This window comes from Meriones unguiculatus, chromosome 6 (assembly GCF_030254825.1).
Source record: "Meriones unguiculatus strain TT.TT164.6M chromosome 6, Bangor_MerUng_6.1, whole genome shotgun sequence".
In the NCBI taxonomy this organism is placed as follows: domain Eukaryota; kingdom Metazoa; phylum Chordata; class Mammalia; order Rodentia; family Muridae; genus Meriones; species Meriones unguiculatus.
This window is the reverse complement of record NC_083354.1, coordinates 15043610-15058250: the sequence shown is the minus strand read 5'-3', so window position 1 is coordinate 15058250 and position 14641 is coordinate 15043610. Positions and strand designations below refer to the sequence as shown.

The following is a 14641-nucleotide window of genomic DNA, read 5'->3' as shown; positions in this document are numbered from 1 at the left end:
GACACCATGCCATATCACATCCTCACAACCCTTCCTCCTTTAAGTTGCTTTTCTGAGGTATTTCACCATAGCAAGAGATAAAAGCTCAGGCACATACATAATAAAATACCTATTCATCATATTTATTGGGAAAAATTAAAATATAAATTTTATATATGCATATATATATATATATATTTACAGGGAGTTTAAGCTTGAAAGTTCTAAAGTAGCTAGCATGTGAATGTATTTAACAAAAGGAATCACTTGAAAACTGATAGTATTATAAAGCAACAGACTTTGAAAACCTATACCTTAAAAACCTCAAAATAAGTACAAAATTTTACTTTCTTATATATTATAGACAAGCAAATTAAAATGTCAACATATATAATACCTAATGCATGTTGATGGTAAATAGGCATATACATAAATGTATAGAGTTACATAAGCTATATCTAATTTTTAGTTCACTTAAAAATTTAGTTACACTTAAAAATCTAATTCTACCTGCCCAATGACCACACCAGCTCACATGCCAATATGGATGGGGGAAATTTTGATGAAGAGGTCCAGGCAGTCAATGGCTACTGAGAGAGGGAGAATCAGTATTTTCTGAGGATGAGCCCTTGGTAGGTCATCCAATCCTAAGTGGTCAGCCCCTAAGCACATATACACAGAAGCAACACTAAATGGACCTAATAAGTTGAGTCCATGACAAGAGATCATGACTCTGAGAGGGATTAGAGGGGGGCACGGGAGGACTCGGAGGGGGAGAAAGGAAGAGATAATATGAATGAGGTACTCACGCATGAACTTCTCAAAAAGTCAAAATTTAAATTAAAAAAAAGGGATATTTTACAGGGGAGAATACCTAATACAATGTTTGTCATAGAACATTTATGATAATAGAACCCATAGCATTTGTGAGACCACTTCAGCAGAAATCATTAGCACTGTTACATATGTGTTTTGAAACGTGTGCCTCATCCAGAAGTAATGAGGTGTAAAGTTTTGCAAGGCACGTGCCTAGATGAAATAGAGAAAAAGATGACAAAGAGGAACTGAAGCGGTGCTTATGACCCAGCACGGTGACTGAGCTCCTGGACTTCTGAGTTTGGGTTTTAACACTGACTTTGCCATTTTCTCCACTAACAAAAACCTTCTCAGGGATTTTTACATGTTGAGGTCCTCACTTGCAAAATGGATGTCAAAACAGGACTTAACCCCTGGCCACTGTATGAGTTGAACCAGTTATAAATGAAGTGATTCTCAGAGTTCAGTACAAAGCAACATTTACGTGCTTATAAACCTCACATGTATATCAGCCCGATTTTATGTTAAAATCTGAAGTGATGGCAATACCAAAGTACTGATACACAGGAATATATATGAAGGCACATGCACAGGAAGGGAGCAGGGGACAGACACAGGGAGATGCCCATGCGAAATTGGGGGCTTCAAAGGGGATAAGTCTTGCTTGGGCATTTGTTATTTTTATGATTAAATATTAAACACTTGCCATCTCCATTCATGCACTACCATGCCATGTGTAAATAATGAGGCTGTCTCCACTGAGTTATTGATACGCAGAACTATTCATACACAAGTAACAAAAAAAATAATAATAAAACAGAAGCAGCTCAGAGGAACCAGCAGTGTATGATGGCATGGCTGCGTTTATGAATGAGATGATAATTTTAGGTCCTAAAGCGGTGTGTTGATATTAGATCTCTCCTCCATGCATATGTCCATATTGAATTCCATGCAGATATTTAAGTGAGAACTTTTTGCCATGAGCTTGTGGTGTAGTCTTAATCAAGAAAACGACTATTAAAAAAGCAGCTGTTTAAAAACAACAACAACAACAGCACAATAGTGACATCATCAATATCATCATGCAAACACCTTGCCCATACCGGGAAGACAGCCAAGGGCAACCGGGATAGGAAATGCATTAGAGAGGGTCAGGCATACTTACCCACCAAACACCTGGAGTGCGGAGAAACTGGAGGCATCCAAACCGTTGCCACTTACTATCCGAGCCTTAAACGAATCACAAGAAAAGAAAACAAAGCGGTGTTTAGCGTGGGGACACCTACAAGTGGCAGACTGGGGGACACAGGCCGACTGCACTACACACGGAGCACCTACGATGATGAATGCTAAGCAGGGTCAGCTCCAAGTCAAAGCTGTGTTTGGGGGGGGCGGGGGAGGCTTTTAAATGAGCTGCGTTTAAACGAAAGCACTGGAAATGCGTCATATTCCAGATGCTCTCTGCCCTTAAATCTTGGTAGGTTGCAGTGGAGACCATGAATCAGCCAGAAAGGTCGGGACTTAGCCAGACTTGGGAACAGATGCTGTGTTTGACCGCAGCAGACCCCTGGGTTGGCGAATAGAAGCTAAATAAGCGCAGCTGGCGAGGTGTAACCCCTTCATAAATGCAACACACTGGGGGGACACTTAAAGGACAGAGAATGGAAAGCTGGGAAGACATGCATTTTTTCCACAACTCAGCAAGGAACCAAAACAAGGCTAACAGGTCACAAACAAACAGGTACAAAAGACAAGATCCGTCGGGAGGGAAGGAAAAAAAAAAGTATGATTGAAAACCTTTTCGTCCACAGAGCTGCTATCTGGAAGAGAATCGGGAGAAGAAGGAATAAATGTTAGATGGAGCTTTCCAAAAACTATTGAACACTCACATGAACAGACTCATTAGAACTAATAAATACCATAAAGGAACCATTCAAGGCTGAACCCCAAGGGACTAAGAGATCATTGAGTCTCATAATGTAAATAGCTAGAATTCTGACAGAGGGCTTGAGAAGCTTCCACAGTGAATTCTAGATTTAAAGGAAGGAAATGCGTCTCACAAAGAAGACAGCTGAAGAACCAGAGATCCTGGGGTCCAGTCGAGACTCTGCCAACCACTGCGTGCCTTGGACTAGCGACCCAACTCTCCTAGGGTCTAAACCCAGTTCTGACTGAGGTCGCACGTGCTGCTCGTTCACAACACTGCTGAGAGAATTAATCCTAGTGAACTTCAAGCTATACGCTAGCAGTTCCATTACCGCATAATGACCACAGAGGGAAGTTTTACCAGAGGTTCTTCATCCGCGGTTTCTCACTCAGTGAAACTTGGGTTGCATTAAGAAGAGCTCGCCTTACAGCTAGCAAGAGTGGCTTCTGCCACCATTAAATGACTTCAGATCTCATAGCTTGTATGTGGCAGAGGGAGGCTCAGATCCAGGGTCTCCGGTCCTCCCTGTGGTGCTTTGGAGACTCAGAGTTCTAGGTGAACCGCACTAGGCAGCAAAGCTGGTGGCTCCACAGCCTTCCAGTGCCGTTTGGGATAAATCAGGGCCCAATATATTTCACTTCACTTGACCAGGGACCAAGTAGATGGGTGATACGGTGCTATGAACAATCCTGGGTGTTTGTTTTGTTGCTCTGTTCACAGTCCAGTCTGAATCTGCCTAGATGATAAGGATATGGTCACCTGTGCCTTACATAAGAATATGGCTCTTAACTGTATATGCTTTTGGTTATAGAATAAAGCTGGAGGGGTGTCTCTACAGAAACTGGCAGGGTGCTAGAGCCGGGGTGACCTTGAAGTTCAGTCCACCCACCACTTTTAGACACAAATGAGACTCAGTAAGATAATGTTACCAACGTCACACAACTTAACAACCATCTTCCCTGCGGATAGTCTGAAATATGTTCATTTTTTGACTCATTAACTATGGCTTGATTACTATAACTATATCATTCATGCACATTTTAAAGTATCTCAGGATCGCCATTGAATATAAGGTAAAATTAAATATTTTTGATAAGTAATAAAATATAAAGCTTATTTGTGGCATAAATGTATTTAGATACCACATAAATCATAGCAAATAAAATTACATATTATTTTAAAAGAGTAACATATCCTACCCAAAATCATTTTAATCCCACAGATGACTCAAAATTATGGAATGACTAATACAATGTGACCTATCAATAGATCACATGTCCATTAGTCAGATAAGTTTCACCAGAACTTTAATAAGAATGAAAGGTTATTTGCTAAGAAGTTTCTAATTCTTAGAAACCACTTTAAAATAGGATTGGACTGTGTCTTGCTAAAGTTTAATGTTGCTAAAATCACTTATTTATGGTAGAAATACAAGCTTATCTCCATCATCAAGCATCATTTCAGTTTATCTCTAGATGTTCTGGCCACTAGATATTGAAACATGTAAATAAATAGTATAAAGATTAGAAGTCAAGGTGCAAAAGTGTTTTTTTTTTTTTTTAGAAATTATAATTTGATAGCCAGGAAACAAAACAAAATAGAATCACCAGGAAATTGGGAGGATTAAAAATATAGCAAAGAAATCAGCTATTCAGTAAATACATAAAGAAAATAAAGTCATTACTTACATGATTGCAATAAAAGATCAGATTTAAATATTTGATGTTTTGAATAATAATTTATATTACATGCTCTCCATTGATATCTGTCTTTCATGTCAACCATCCAATTGATGAGCCACCTTCCAAGGTCGTCACTAACCATGCAGTTGCTAAATCTGGTCCATTCGTTGTTCATTTCATTCATTTGTTAGTTCAACACTTTTTTACCATCCATGGACCCTTTCTGGTCATTCTGATGCCTTTCTTATCTTTCTATTACATCACCCCCTGAAACATTTCCAAAGTGCAGATCTGACCAGTTCCCCCCACTTTTCACAACCGGCCAGTGACACTCCCTGTGACAGTTTCATCCCAGCTTGCTGCAGCTTCCTGACTCATTTGTCTTCTATGAGCTAATCTTCAGCCATGCGTAAAGCACACAAGCCCCATCCCATGCCATGGCCTTTGAAACCTTTGCCTTGACGTGCGCCCCCCTCCTTCCTCAAATCTCCGCTGTGCCTCCTCATCCAGGTAACAGCCTGGTGCCCTTCCAAACCTGCCGGAAGTAAACACCATGCTCTGGAAAATTTTCATTCACCCAGGGTAAAATTACATCTATTTGTGGGCCTTCTGGGAACCAAACTTGGGGTCCCTCTGTAAGAGCAACTGCTATTAGAGCAGTTGCTATTAGCTGGACCATCTCTCTCGTCCCCTTGTTTGACTTTTAAAAAGGGAAACTTGGGTGATCGATAAAAAATATTGAAAATGCTTCAAACCTGAAATGGTATGATCCTGGAAAAATAATAGGTGAAAAAATGAGTGAGACATAAGCTAATATAAGCTAATATGGAAGAATTAATGACTAAAAAAGGGCTCATTTTCATAAAAAGAACCATGAACAGGTGACAATGTTCAAAAATACACTCTGCATCAATAATATTCATTTTATCTTCATACATATTTTATAAAATTCATGTGCATTACAGAATTAAATAGAAAACAATTGAAGGAAGAAAATTAAATGCAAAGGAAAATTGGATATTAAAAATTGAGATAAAGACAGTTCACAAATTAAATCGCAACAATGGTACTTAAGTGTGAAAATTATCTGATTTATTAAAACTATGCCTAATGATGATTACAAATTAACATGAACTAGAATAAAGATTAATTTTAATGGTATTAAAATTAATTTCCAAGGATATTGAGAATGTCATCAATCAGACAGTAGTGTGCATAACTGATGAGAGTGAAAATTATAATAAAAGTGTGATTAACTTTTGGTCAACCTGTTAGTGATGCATTGACAGACTTTTCGAGTTTGGGACATTGACAATAAGAAAATCTTTTTTTGTGGATGAACTGGTTTGTCCAGATGCTTCTGTGAAGTTCTGAGCAGAGATGTTGGGGGTGTGGCCAGTTGGGGAAACTGGGTAATTGCAGGAACGATTAACCAAGGCACAAAAGGGCCCTACTCTTATTCTTACAAAAGAGAAGCATGTGGGGACCCAGACAGAGACACACACCCGTGTGCGCACACACACACACAGACCAAGCATCATGAAAACAAGTGCAGAGTCATCCTTACATATCTCAAGCAGCTACTAAGCCTCTGAGAGGCAGAGGGTCCTCTGCTAGCATTTGCAAAGGATGCAGGTCCTGCCAGCATCCTGACTTCAGGTGGACAGGCTTCAGAGCTCTGGGAAAACCAATGTGAGAAATTTCAGACCATTTTGTTTGTGGTACTATGGGATGACAGACCTTGAAGAGTCACACATTTTTAAATACCAAAACACAATTATTATGTAGGGATGAAGTAATCACCTATTACAACAAATAACAGGGAAAACACACATGATGGAGTATCAAGGTGTGGGTCGAAAATTTTGTTCTATGACATAGATGAAAATCTGACCATTAATATCACTGCATTTAAATAGTATATGGTAGGGGATGTTAATGGTATATAAAACAAAACCAACAGAGTAAATCATGCTGGCAAAGTAATATTCTATTAAAGTATAGAGAAGGTTAGAGGCAGAGGGGCTTCGAAGAGACATTGCTAGAAGATTAACAATTCAATAGGATAGAATCTGTTTTCTGTTGTTTTGTACCTTCTATTAATTTGGTAATGACGATGCTGTCAACTGTGAAGTGACTAATAGTCCACCCAAGGGAATGGAAAGCATACTCTCCTTGAGCATACGTAGGATGCTTTCTGGCAAATTATATGTTGGGTCACAAAACAAATGTCAGTAAATTTAAAGATTGAAGTTTTGACCACAATTCATAGAATCATAAATCAGTGACAGGAAGGATTTTAGAGTTTTTACAAAGAGATGGAAATTAAATGATACATCCCTGAACAACTAGTAGGTCAATGAATAAATCAGACAGGAAAATTTAAAACATCTCAAGCCAAGAAAAGTAGATACCATGCACAAATACACACAAGATGCTGAGAAAACTCTAAAATCACTTACAGGGATAAATGGTCATGTTAAGAAAAAAATCTGTGGTGGTCTAATTTTATATTTCAAAGAAGCAGAAACAAAACCAATTCCATAGTTATTAGAAATAAGTATTAATACTGAAAGATAGAGCAGAAAAAATGAATCAGAGACTAGAAAGAAAATATAAAATGTACATAAAACTAATAGCTGTATTTTTGAAAATTTGAACAAAATTGACAAAACAGAAGCACAAATTGTAACAGCAAAATTGTGAAGAAGACAAAGATCTGTAATCCTTCAGAAGAACATAACAGCTCTCTGACACCAAGTCACAAGGCATCTATATGGATAAAATACATGATATTTTATTTAAAGTGATTATAGAAATGTAAGATTTAATAAAAATGCAGACAAATATTTAAATTATGGCAATGCAATATGAACAAGAAATCAGCCAAGAGAGACTTCTGAAAAGGAACCACACAGAAACTTAGAAACAAAGTGTTCAGTAAGTCGTGTGTATGTGTGTATGAATTATATTAGATGAAGAGAAAATAATTCAATTTGAAGCAACCTCTCTAAAAACACAAGTAGACAAAATAAAAAGCTGAAGAAAGACATAAAGAAGAGAATATTCAAGAGCTTTGAGACATGACCAAATGTACAAATATCTACTTTTTGACTACCTAAAAAGAGAAAAAGATGTTGAAGAAATATAAAGTTACTTAATGTAATTAAACAATAGCAGAGATTTCCCCTGATCTCAAGGAACATATGGGTATCCATGCACAAGAGGCCATTAGGACCCTATAGATACTTGGCTAGAAAAGATATCCACAATGGCACCTTACAGTCAAACTGTCAGAGGCTGAGGAGAAAGAAAGACTTCTAAACTGTACACGAGAAAGCCTCCAAGCTCCCTTTCAGGGAATCTGCACTAGACTGCCATGTGTTTGCCATTGGAAGAGAATGGAATGAAAGATCACCGATTCCTGAGCAGAACTGACTACAACCAAAGGACGCTACTACATGGAGTATGAACATCCTCCAAACATGACACACACATGAGGGTCTGTGAGATGAGTGGTTACGAGGGGGATTTATGACCTCCTCACCACGGCATTAGCCAGGAGTCATACTGTGCAGACTGCTCAGACCCTGAATAACCTTTTAGCCAATGTAGCTCATGCCTTAGATGTACAAAAAGGAATTAATGCTCAACTAAAAGGAGGCTTGATGGTGTTCAAATAGAGGATTGACCTCATGCAGGAGCAAATTGATACCCTATGGCAAACCGCTCAACTTGGCTGTCAATGAAAGTATGCTGGACTTTGAGTCACTAGCATACAACATGAGAATTTTCCTTGTGCTGCAAATCTGTCTAAACAATTGGCTAGCTATATTTTAGGTAATTGGACTGGAGAATTCGATACTATGATGGAGCAGCTGAGAGTGGCCATTGTCACGGTAAATTCTACAAGAGTGGACGCAGGACTAGCCACAGGATTATCATCATGGATTGCTGCAGCCATGAATCATCTGAAGGAATGGGTGGGCATGGGAGCGTTAGCAGGCCTTCTGGTGTTGGTCTCTTTGGTTTGCCTGTGGTATATATGCAAGATTAGAGTCTCACAACAGCGTAATGCAGCCATGACCATTCAGGCCTTTACAGCCATTGAAGCAGGACAGTCTCCCCAAGCATGGTTGGCTACCATAAAAAGCTAAAATGATACGCTCAGGATGCGAGGCTAAGCACTGCACTCAGGGTCAGCCGCTTTGGACCCAGAGAAGAGCATGTCTGATTGCATGCGGGTTGATGCCCCAGGTCCTGCCTCTGAGAAAAAGGTATCGGACAGGTCTGATGCTCTTTGGGTGGATGACATCTAAATGAACATCGGTACAAAGTCCCAATTTATTTCTAATATCAGAGATCAGACCTCTACTCTTGCCTGATGCGTCTAAAACAAAAAGGGGAAACTGTAGAGAGCTGCGTAATGCTGCGCCTTAAAGATGGAGCTGGTTTCCGCCTTCCACCTTCCCGATGGTGAGTGCTCTCTGTGATGAACAACTCCACATTTGGCTAAGGCTGAGGATCTGGCTTGCTTCCATGTATGTGGACCTATCTGCATTGCCCACGTGGCACGCCTGGGTTGGCTACCCAGAGGCTATTTAAGCTGTGGGCTGGCTTTCCCCAGGGTCAGATGATTGTTCAAGGTTCCTGAATAAACTGCATTGGAAAAAAAAAAAAAAACTAGTCCAGGGATGACTGGATAACGTCTGTATGTATTCAAAAGCATCAAAACCAGGTTGGATAAAGAGAAGAGAGGGTACCTGAACTTGAAGAGAGCTCTCTGGAAACACAAGCAGACAAAATAAAATGCTGAAGAAAGGTATGAAGAGGAGAATATCTAAGAGCTTTGAGACATGACCAATTCATGGATAAAGTAGGGTACAAGATCAGCATACAAAATTCATTGTTTTTTTTTTTTTACATCTAGATGTGATAACTAGAATTTGCTGAGAAACCATGGGAGTCTTTCTGTTTACACTAGTACAAAGGTGTAATACATTAAATAATAATTATAACAAATGAAACCCAAAGAACATTCATCACCAGGATAGAAGAAAACATCTAAAAGTGGAAGAGCTCCCATGTTAGGGACTGAAAGAATTATAATTGAATGTAATATATAATGTCTATACTACCAATGTGATCTGCAGATTCAATGCACCAATCTAATTTCTCCTAAAATATCACTCATAATCTTCACACAACTAGAACAAAGAGAAGGCACAGAGGACTTGAAATAGCCAAGCCAATTTTGACAAAGAAGGCCAGAGCTGGACGCCTACCTGATTTCAAATCATGGGGGCCAAAACATGACAACTAAATAGAAGAGAGGGGTCAGGACAGGCCTGTCCTTCTATAGCAGATTGACTACCAAAGCGCTAAGAATGTAAGAACATACATTCCGGGCGGACTGACAGCCTCTACAATATTTATTGAACTTGACTCCTCTCTTTCCTATATAAGGCTCAGGATTCATCAGAAGCCTAAATAAAAGTCAAAAATTGAAACCACAGTAAGACACCATGAAAGAAACACTTCAAAGTGTTTGTACGAGTAAGGATTTTCTGGTAAGACCCCAAAAGCACAGGCAATAAAAATAATAGATTAAAAAAACAAAACAAAACAAAATGAAGTTTCCGTTGGTAATTTCCCTATACAAATAGAAAGCCAAAAGCAAATCAAAGCTGTAGTAATAAACTAAAATTTTTAACATTTTCTTTAATGTGATAAAAATATATTATTAGAACCCTACATAAATTATTACACTTTAATAGAATGGTGCATAACTTATTACACTTTGAATCATGAACAATACAACTATTCATGTTATAATTTCTAAAATGCAGAGGTTGAATGTGTTCTAAAGTCTTACTAAAGTAATAAGATGAGGGAAAACCAACTGACATAGATTATTTTCCAAATCACCTAGTTTTGCTTACAGACTCGTAAGATTTGATACTATGGCTAAATAATACTGGCTGTGCGAGAAGTCTAAAATAACTGCTAAGCTATTAAAATGATCAATAGTATCAATTACAGTGATTTTTGTGAAATCAACATGGGAAGCTCCATATTAGGTCTATGTTTTAGTTGCAATTATCATTAAATGGCTGTTGTGTTTGTGTGTGTGGTATGCATGTGTCCGCACACGTGTGGTGTTTGCATGTGAAGGGGGGGAAGATATGGAGGCTGTAGGTTGACAAAGGGCATCTTCTATCACTCTCCATCATGTTTTCATTTAGAGATTTTTTTAAAAAAAAGTATTTTATGTCTGTCTATGAGTTCTCTGCCTGCATGTATGTGCTCAGTACCCGCCGAGGCCAGGAGAGGTTAGTGGGTCAAGCTGGAGTCTGACACAGTTGTGAGCTGCCGTGAGGGTGCTGGGAACAGGATCTAGATCTTCTGAAGGGCAGCTGGTGCTCCTAACCTCCAAGCCATCCCTGGAGTCCCCACCCGCTTCATTCTGTGAGACAGGGTCTCTCGCTGATGCTGAAGCTTATCAGTCTGGTTGGACTGGCTGGCCAGTGAACCAATCCTCCTGCCCTTCTCTCCACTGTTAGGACGACAGTTACATGTGATCATTCTGAGCTTCTCTGTGGGGGCTGGGGATCCAAACTTAGGTCCCCATGTGTGGGTGACAAACCTTTCCCCCACTGAGCCACCTTCCCACTCTATCACTAGATTCTTAATCATTTGATTAGGAAAAGCAACAGGAAAAAAAAATCTACTCATAAAAACAGCAGCTAATAATATTACACCTAGAATAAAAACCTACTGAAAATTTTAAGTGAAAGATATTTCACAGTAAAAATATAAAGCTTTTTTTGGATAGCATTAAAGTAATCTAGGCATGGATTAAAATGTTATTTTAAAGGTAAGGCTTCTCAGTATTCAAATAAAAGCCCCCTCAACTTAATAGTTATAAAAAAGAGTAGTAATCCATATATTTTTCAGACTTTCATAGAGACATTTAAAAGAACACCGCTGGTTTTATCAAACGGTGAGGAATTAAAAAGTCAGAATAATTGGAACAGTGGATAATCGTCACTGAGAAGTTTGAGATGAACTGAGCCTGAGCCTCTTACAGACTGCTTATCACAGACTGGGTTAGCAGCACACACGCGTGGGGAAAACACACATGGTCAGGTTGATGTGACCAGCCCTTCACATGGAAAGGGTTAAAAATTAGATTTTGTTCTCAAAGCAAGCACATAAAAACATCTGTGGTGCATCAATTATAAACATGAGTAAAACTTAAAAAAAAAGTATGTGTGTGTGCATGTAGGCATGTCCATAGGTGTAGACCCAGAGGTGGAAATAAGGTGCCACCCTCAATGACTCGCAGTGTCATTGGAATTCCCACTGAACCCAAAGCTTACTGATTAGGTAGGCTTGCAGACCAGAGGGCACGAGGGAACCTCCTGTTTCTGCCTCCCCAGTGCTGGGGTTACAGATGCATGCCAACATGCCTGGCATTTTTCCGTGTGTTCTGGAAATCTGGTCTTAGAGCCTCCTGCCTGCAGAGCAAGCGCTTTATCCACTAGCCATCTCCCCAGCTACAAAACCTTAAAAATTTATATATAAATATAACAAGGTAAGAAACTCAGATGAAACAAGAGGAAAGCTTAAGTGGAAAGAGTGAAAATCCTGTCATGTCAAACATGAAATATTTGCACAATAAGGATGAAAGAGCAAAACCTGGCACGGCCCCTGTAACATTAGAGAGGGAGGGCTGCTAATAATGGTTCCTGGAGCAAATCATCAGGCACCTGAGAGCATTTCCGAACTAACTCCTGAGGGGAAATCTGAAAGAACAAGAAAGTTAGAAAGATTCACAAACTCTTCAGCTATGATGAGTGTTCCAGTCAACATAACTCATGTTCTTTCATAATCTCCAAAATGAAAACAATCTAACATCCTAGACTACAGCGCCGCTATGGGGGAGGCACCTCCATGAAGTACGCTAAGGCGTGAAAAGTCATACAAAGCTCTGGAGGGCAAAACAGCAATTTCTGGCAAGATTAAGAATCACTACCCTTTAGACGAACAATTCTGTCTCCAGGTGTGTGGCCCAAAGAAACTCGTGCTCATGAATATAGAATGATGTTCAGCCAATGAGGCAACAGCTTAGCAGGTAAAGTGTTTACCGCTCTTTCAGAGGACCAGACTTTAATTCCAAGAACCCACATCAAGTGGCTTGTAACTGACTGTAACTCCAGCTCCAGGGGATCCCGGCTCGATTCTGGCCTCCCCAGGCACCACACTCTTGTACAAACACACACGCATGCACGCACGCACACATGCACGCACGCACACATGCACGCATACATTACTGAAAATTTTAAAACTAAATCTTCAGAAAGACAGTTACTACATCACTTGTGATTGCAGAAACGTATGAAATGTCATTAATGCCCTTTAATGCAACAATGGATAGATCTCCCTATCTTCCCCTTAAGGAATATGGAAACATTTGACTGATAGAAAAAAAAAATGTCAACAGCCTCTGAAACCACAACAGTGGATGAAAAAGTGACTTAGAGAATTACCAATACGGCATTACTCAGATTAAAAATTTAGGGTTCCATGTCTCTATTCCCAGAGCACTCGTAGATGGTGAAATTAGGACAACTGATCCAAAGTGGTACACATCCAACTACTATGAAAGACTGTACCAGGAAGTGAAGGGCCGGGTCTAGGGAGGCAGATAAGCAGACTGCAGCTCTCCCCTCCCCCCCCCACCCCCAGTGTTTTCTCCTAACTAGACCTGTTTATGAAAAGATGTTACATCTGCTCAAGAGTCGGGCTCTGGGGTTTCCTGTCTATCCTCAATGCTGGCCTGGTCAGGGAAGGGTGGAACGGAGCACTCATTTTCAGTGTTTTCACCACCATGGGTTGGGCTGAGCTGTCTGGTGGTGAGGAGATTCTGGGGGAAGTGGGGAAGCCCGACGGTTCTTGCTGAGCAGATGGTAGGACCTTCTAGACTATATACTACTAGTCTGAAGAGAGGTAACTTTTCCAGGACTCAAAAGTACACAAACATACATACAAACATACACACGCATGCATGCAGACGCACACACATTCATATCCCTGCAGTAAGCTCAGAGCCTGGGACATAGCAAACACGAGTGTGTGTTTGCATCCTCTCCCTGCTTACGGACACAACATTTGGAGTCTCCATGTGTAATGATCACATGTTTTTTGCATACTTTTGTAACGATTCCTTCATATTTTGATTCCACCCACTGCTGAGCTCAAGGTGACATATCAAGTCAAGAATCTCAAGAGGATTTTCATTTTGATAGGGACATTTGAGGAAAAGAAAACCAAATTTGACTGTGTCACTGCCTACCCGCCCCACATATATCCAGGGCTGGCCCTGAGCAGAGAGATATGGTTTGGAAGAAGCAACTTCTGAATCACTAAGTCTTTGTCTTTCTGATAGAAAGAGGAACTTGAAGGCAGATTTTACTCTATAGGCTCCACTCCATCCCTGTGACCCTGTTTTTAGGGCAACGGATTTCTACCAGAGTGGCTTCCCTGGAAGAAAATGACATAGTGATGGCAGCTCTCTCCATCACCGCAGCCTGGCCACAATCTCTGGAGCAAAAGGGCTGTCAAGCCTCTGTAAATAAAATTAAAAAAAAATATGTTTGAAAAAAAGGGAGAGTCAGTGTCGGGTACCCATGTGAGGGCCGCCGGCAGAGCTCAGAAGAGGATGTTGAATCCCTGGAGCTGGAGTTAGAGGTGTTTAGGGGCTGGCTGGTGTGAGAGCTTGAAAGCAACCTAGGTCCCCCGCACGAGCAGTGGACCACTGCTTACCCACTCTTAGCCACCCAGCCCTCAAAGATATTTCTTTAAATGCCACCCTAAACATCTGGAATTCTTGCTTTCGCTTGTATCGGGGAGCAGTATCTCCTTTCATAGTTCACCAGGCACAACAGAGCAAAACACTCCTTTCTTCCCCGGAAAGATGTCTTTCCAACTTCCCATTTGCCAAAATCTCCTCATCTTGGGATGACTGAGACCCTCTCTCATCCATCAATGACCTATGTATTATGGAAAAGTATTGATCCAAATAACATGGAAGCGTTCGGCGACCACTTGCTAGAAACATGCTAGTTCCTGGCAGTAAGTCACTGAGAAATTGTATTGCCCAGGGTTTTTTTTCCAGCTGTACTGTGGAGGCATGAGAGGGTGAGGCAGGGCTGGCTGTGAGGCTGTTGCCTCT

General features: G+C 40.3%; 1 protein-coding gene across 3 annotated transcripts in view; it reads right to left on the bottom strand.

Annotated features, from left to right (window-relative positions):
- Nucleotides 1-14641, bottom strand: part of Unc13c (unc-13 homolog C) — a 483555-nt gene that overhangs the window by 316149 nt on the left and 152765 nt on the right. For all 3 annotated transcript variants that reach the window (XM_060384763.1, XM_060384762.1, XM_060384764.1), the window contains exons 3-4: nt 2593-2615; nt 1961-2025 (exon numbers count right to left, since the gene is read on the bottom strand). In XM_060384763.1, the coding sequence (XP_060240746.1) occupies nt 1961-2025; nt 2593-2615 (88 nt within the window). The remainder of the gene's footprint in view (nt 1-1960; nt 2026-2592; nt 2616-14641) is intronic.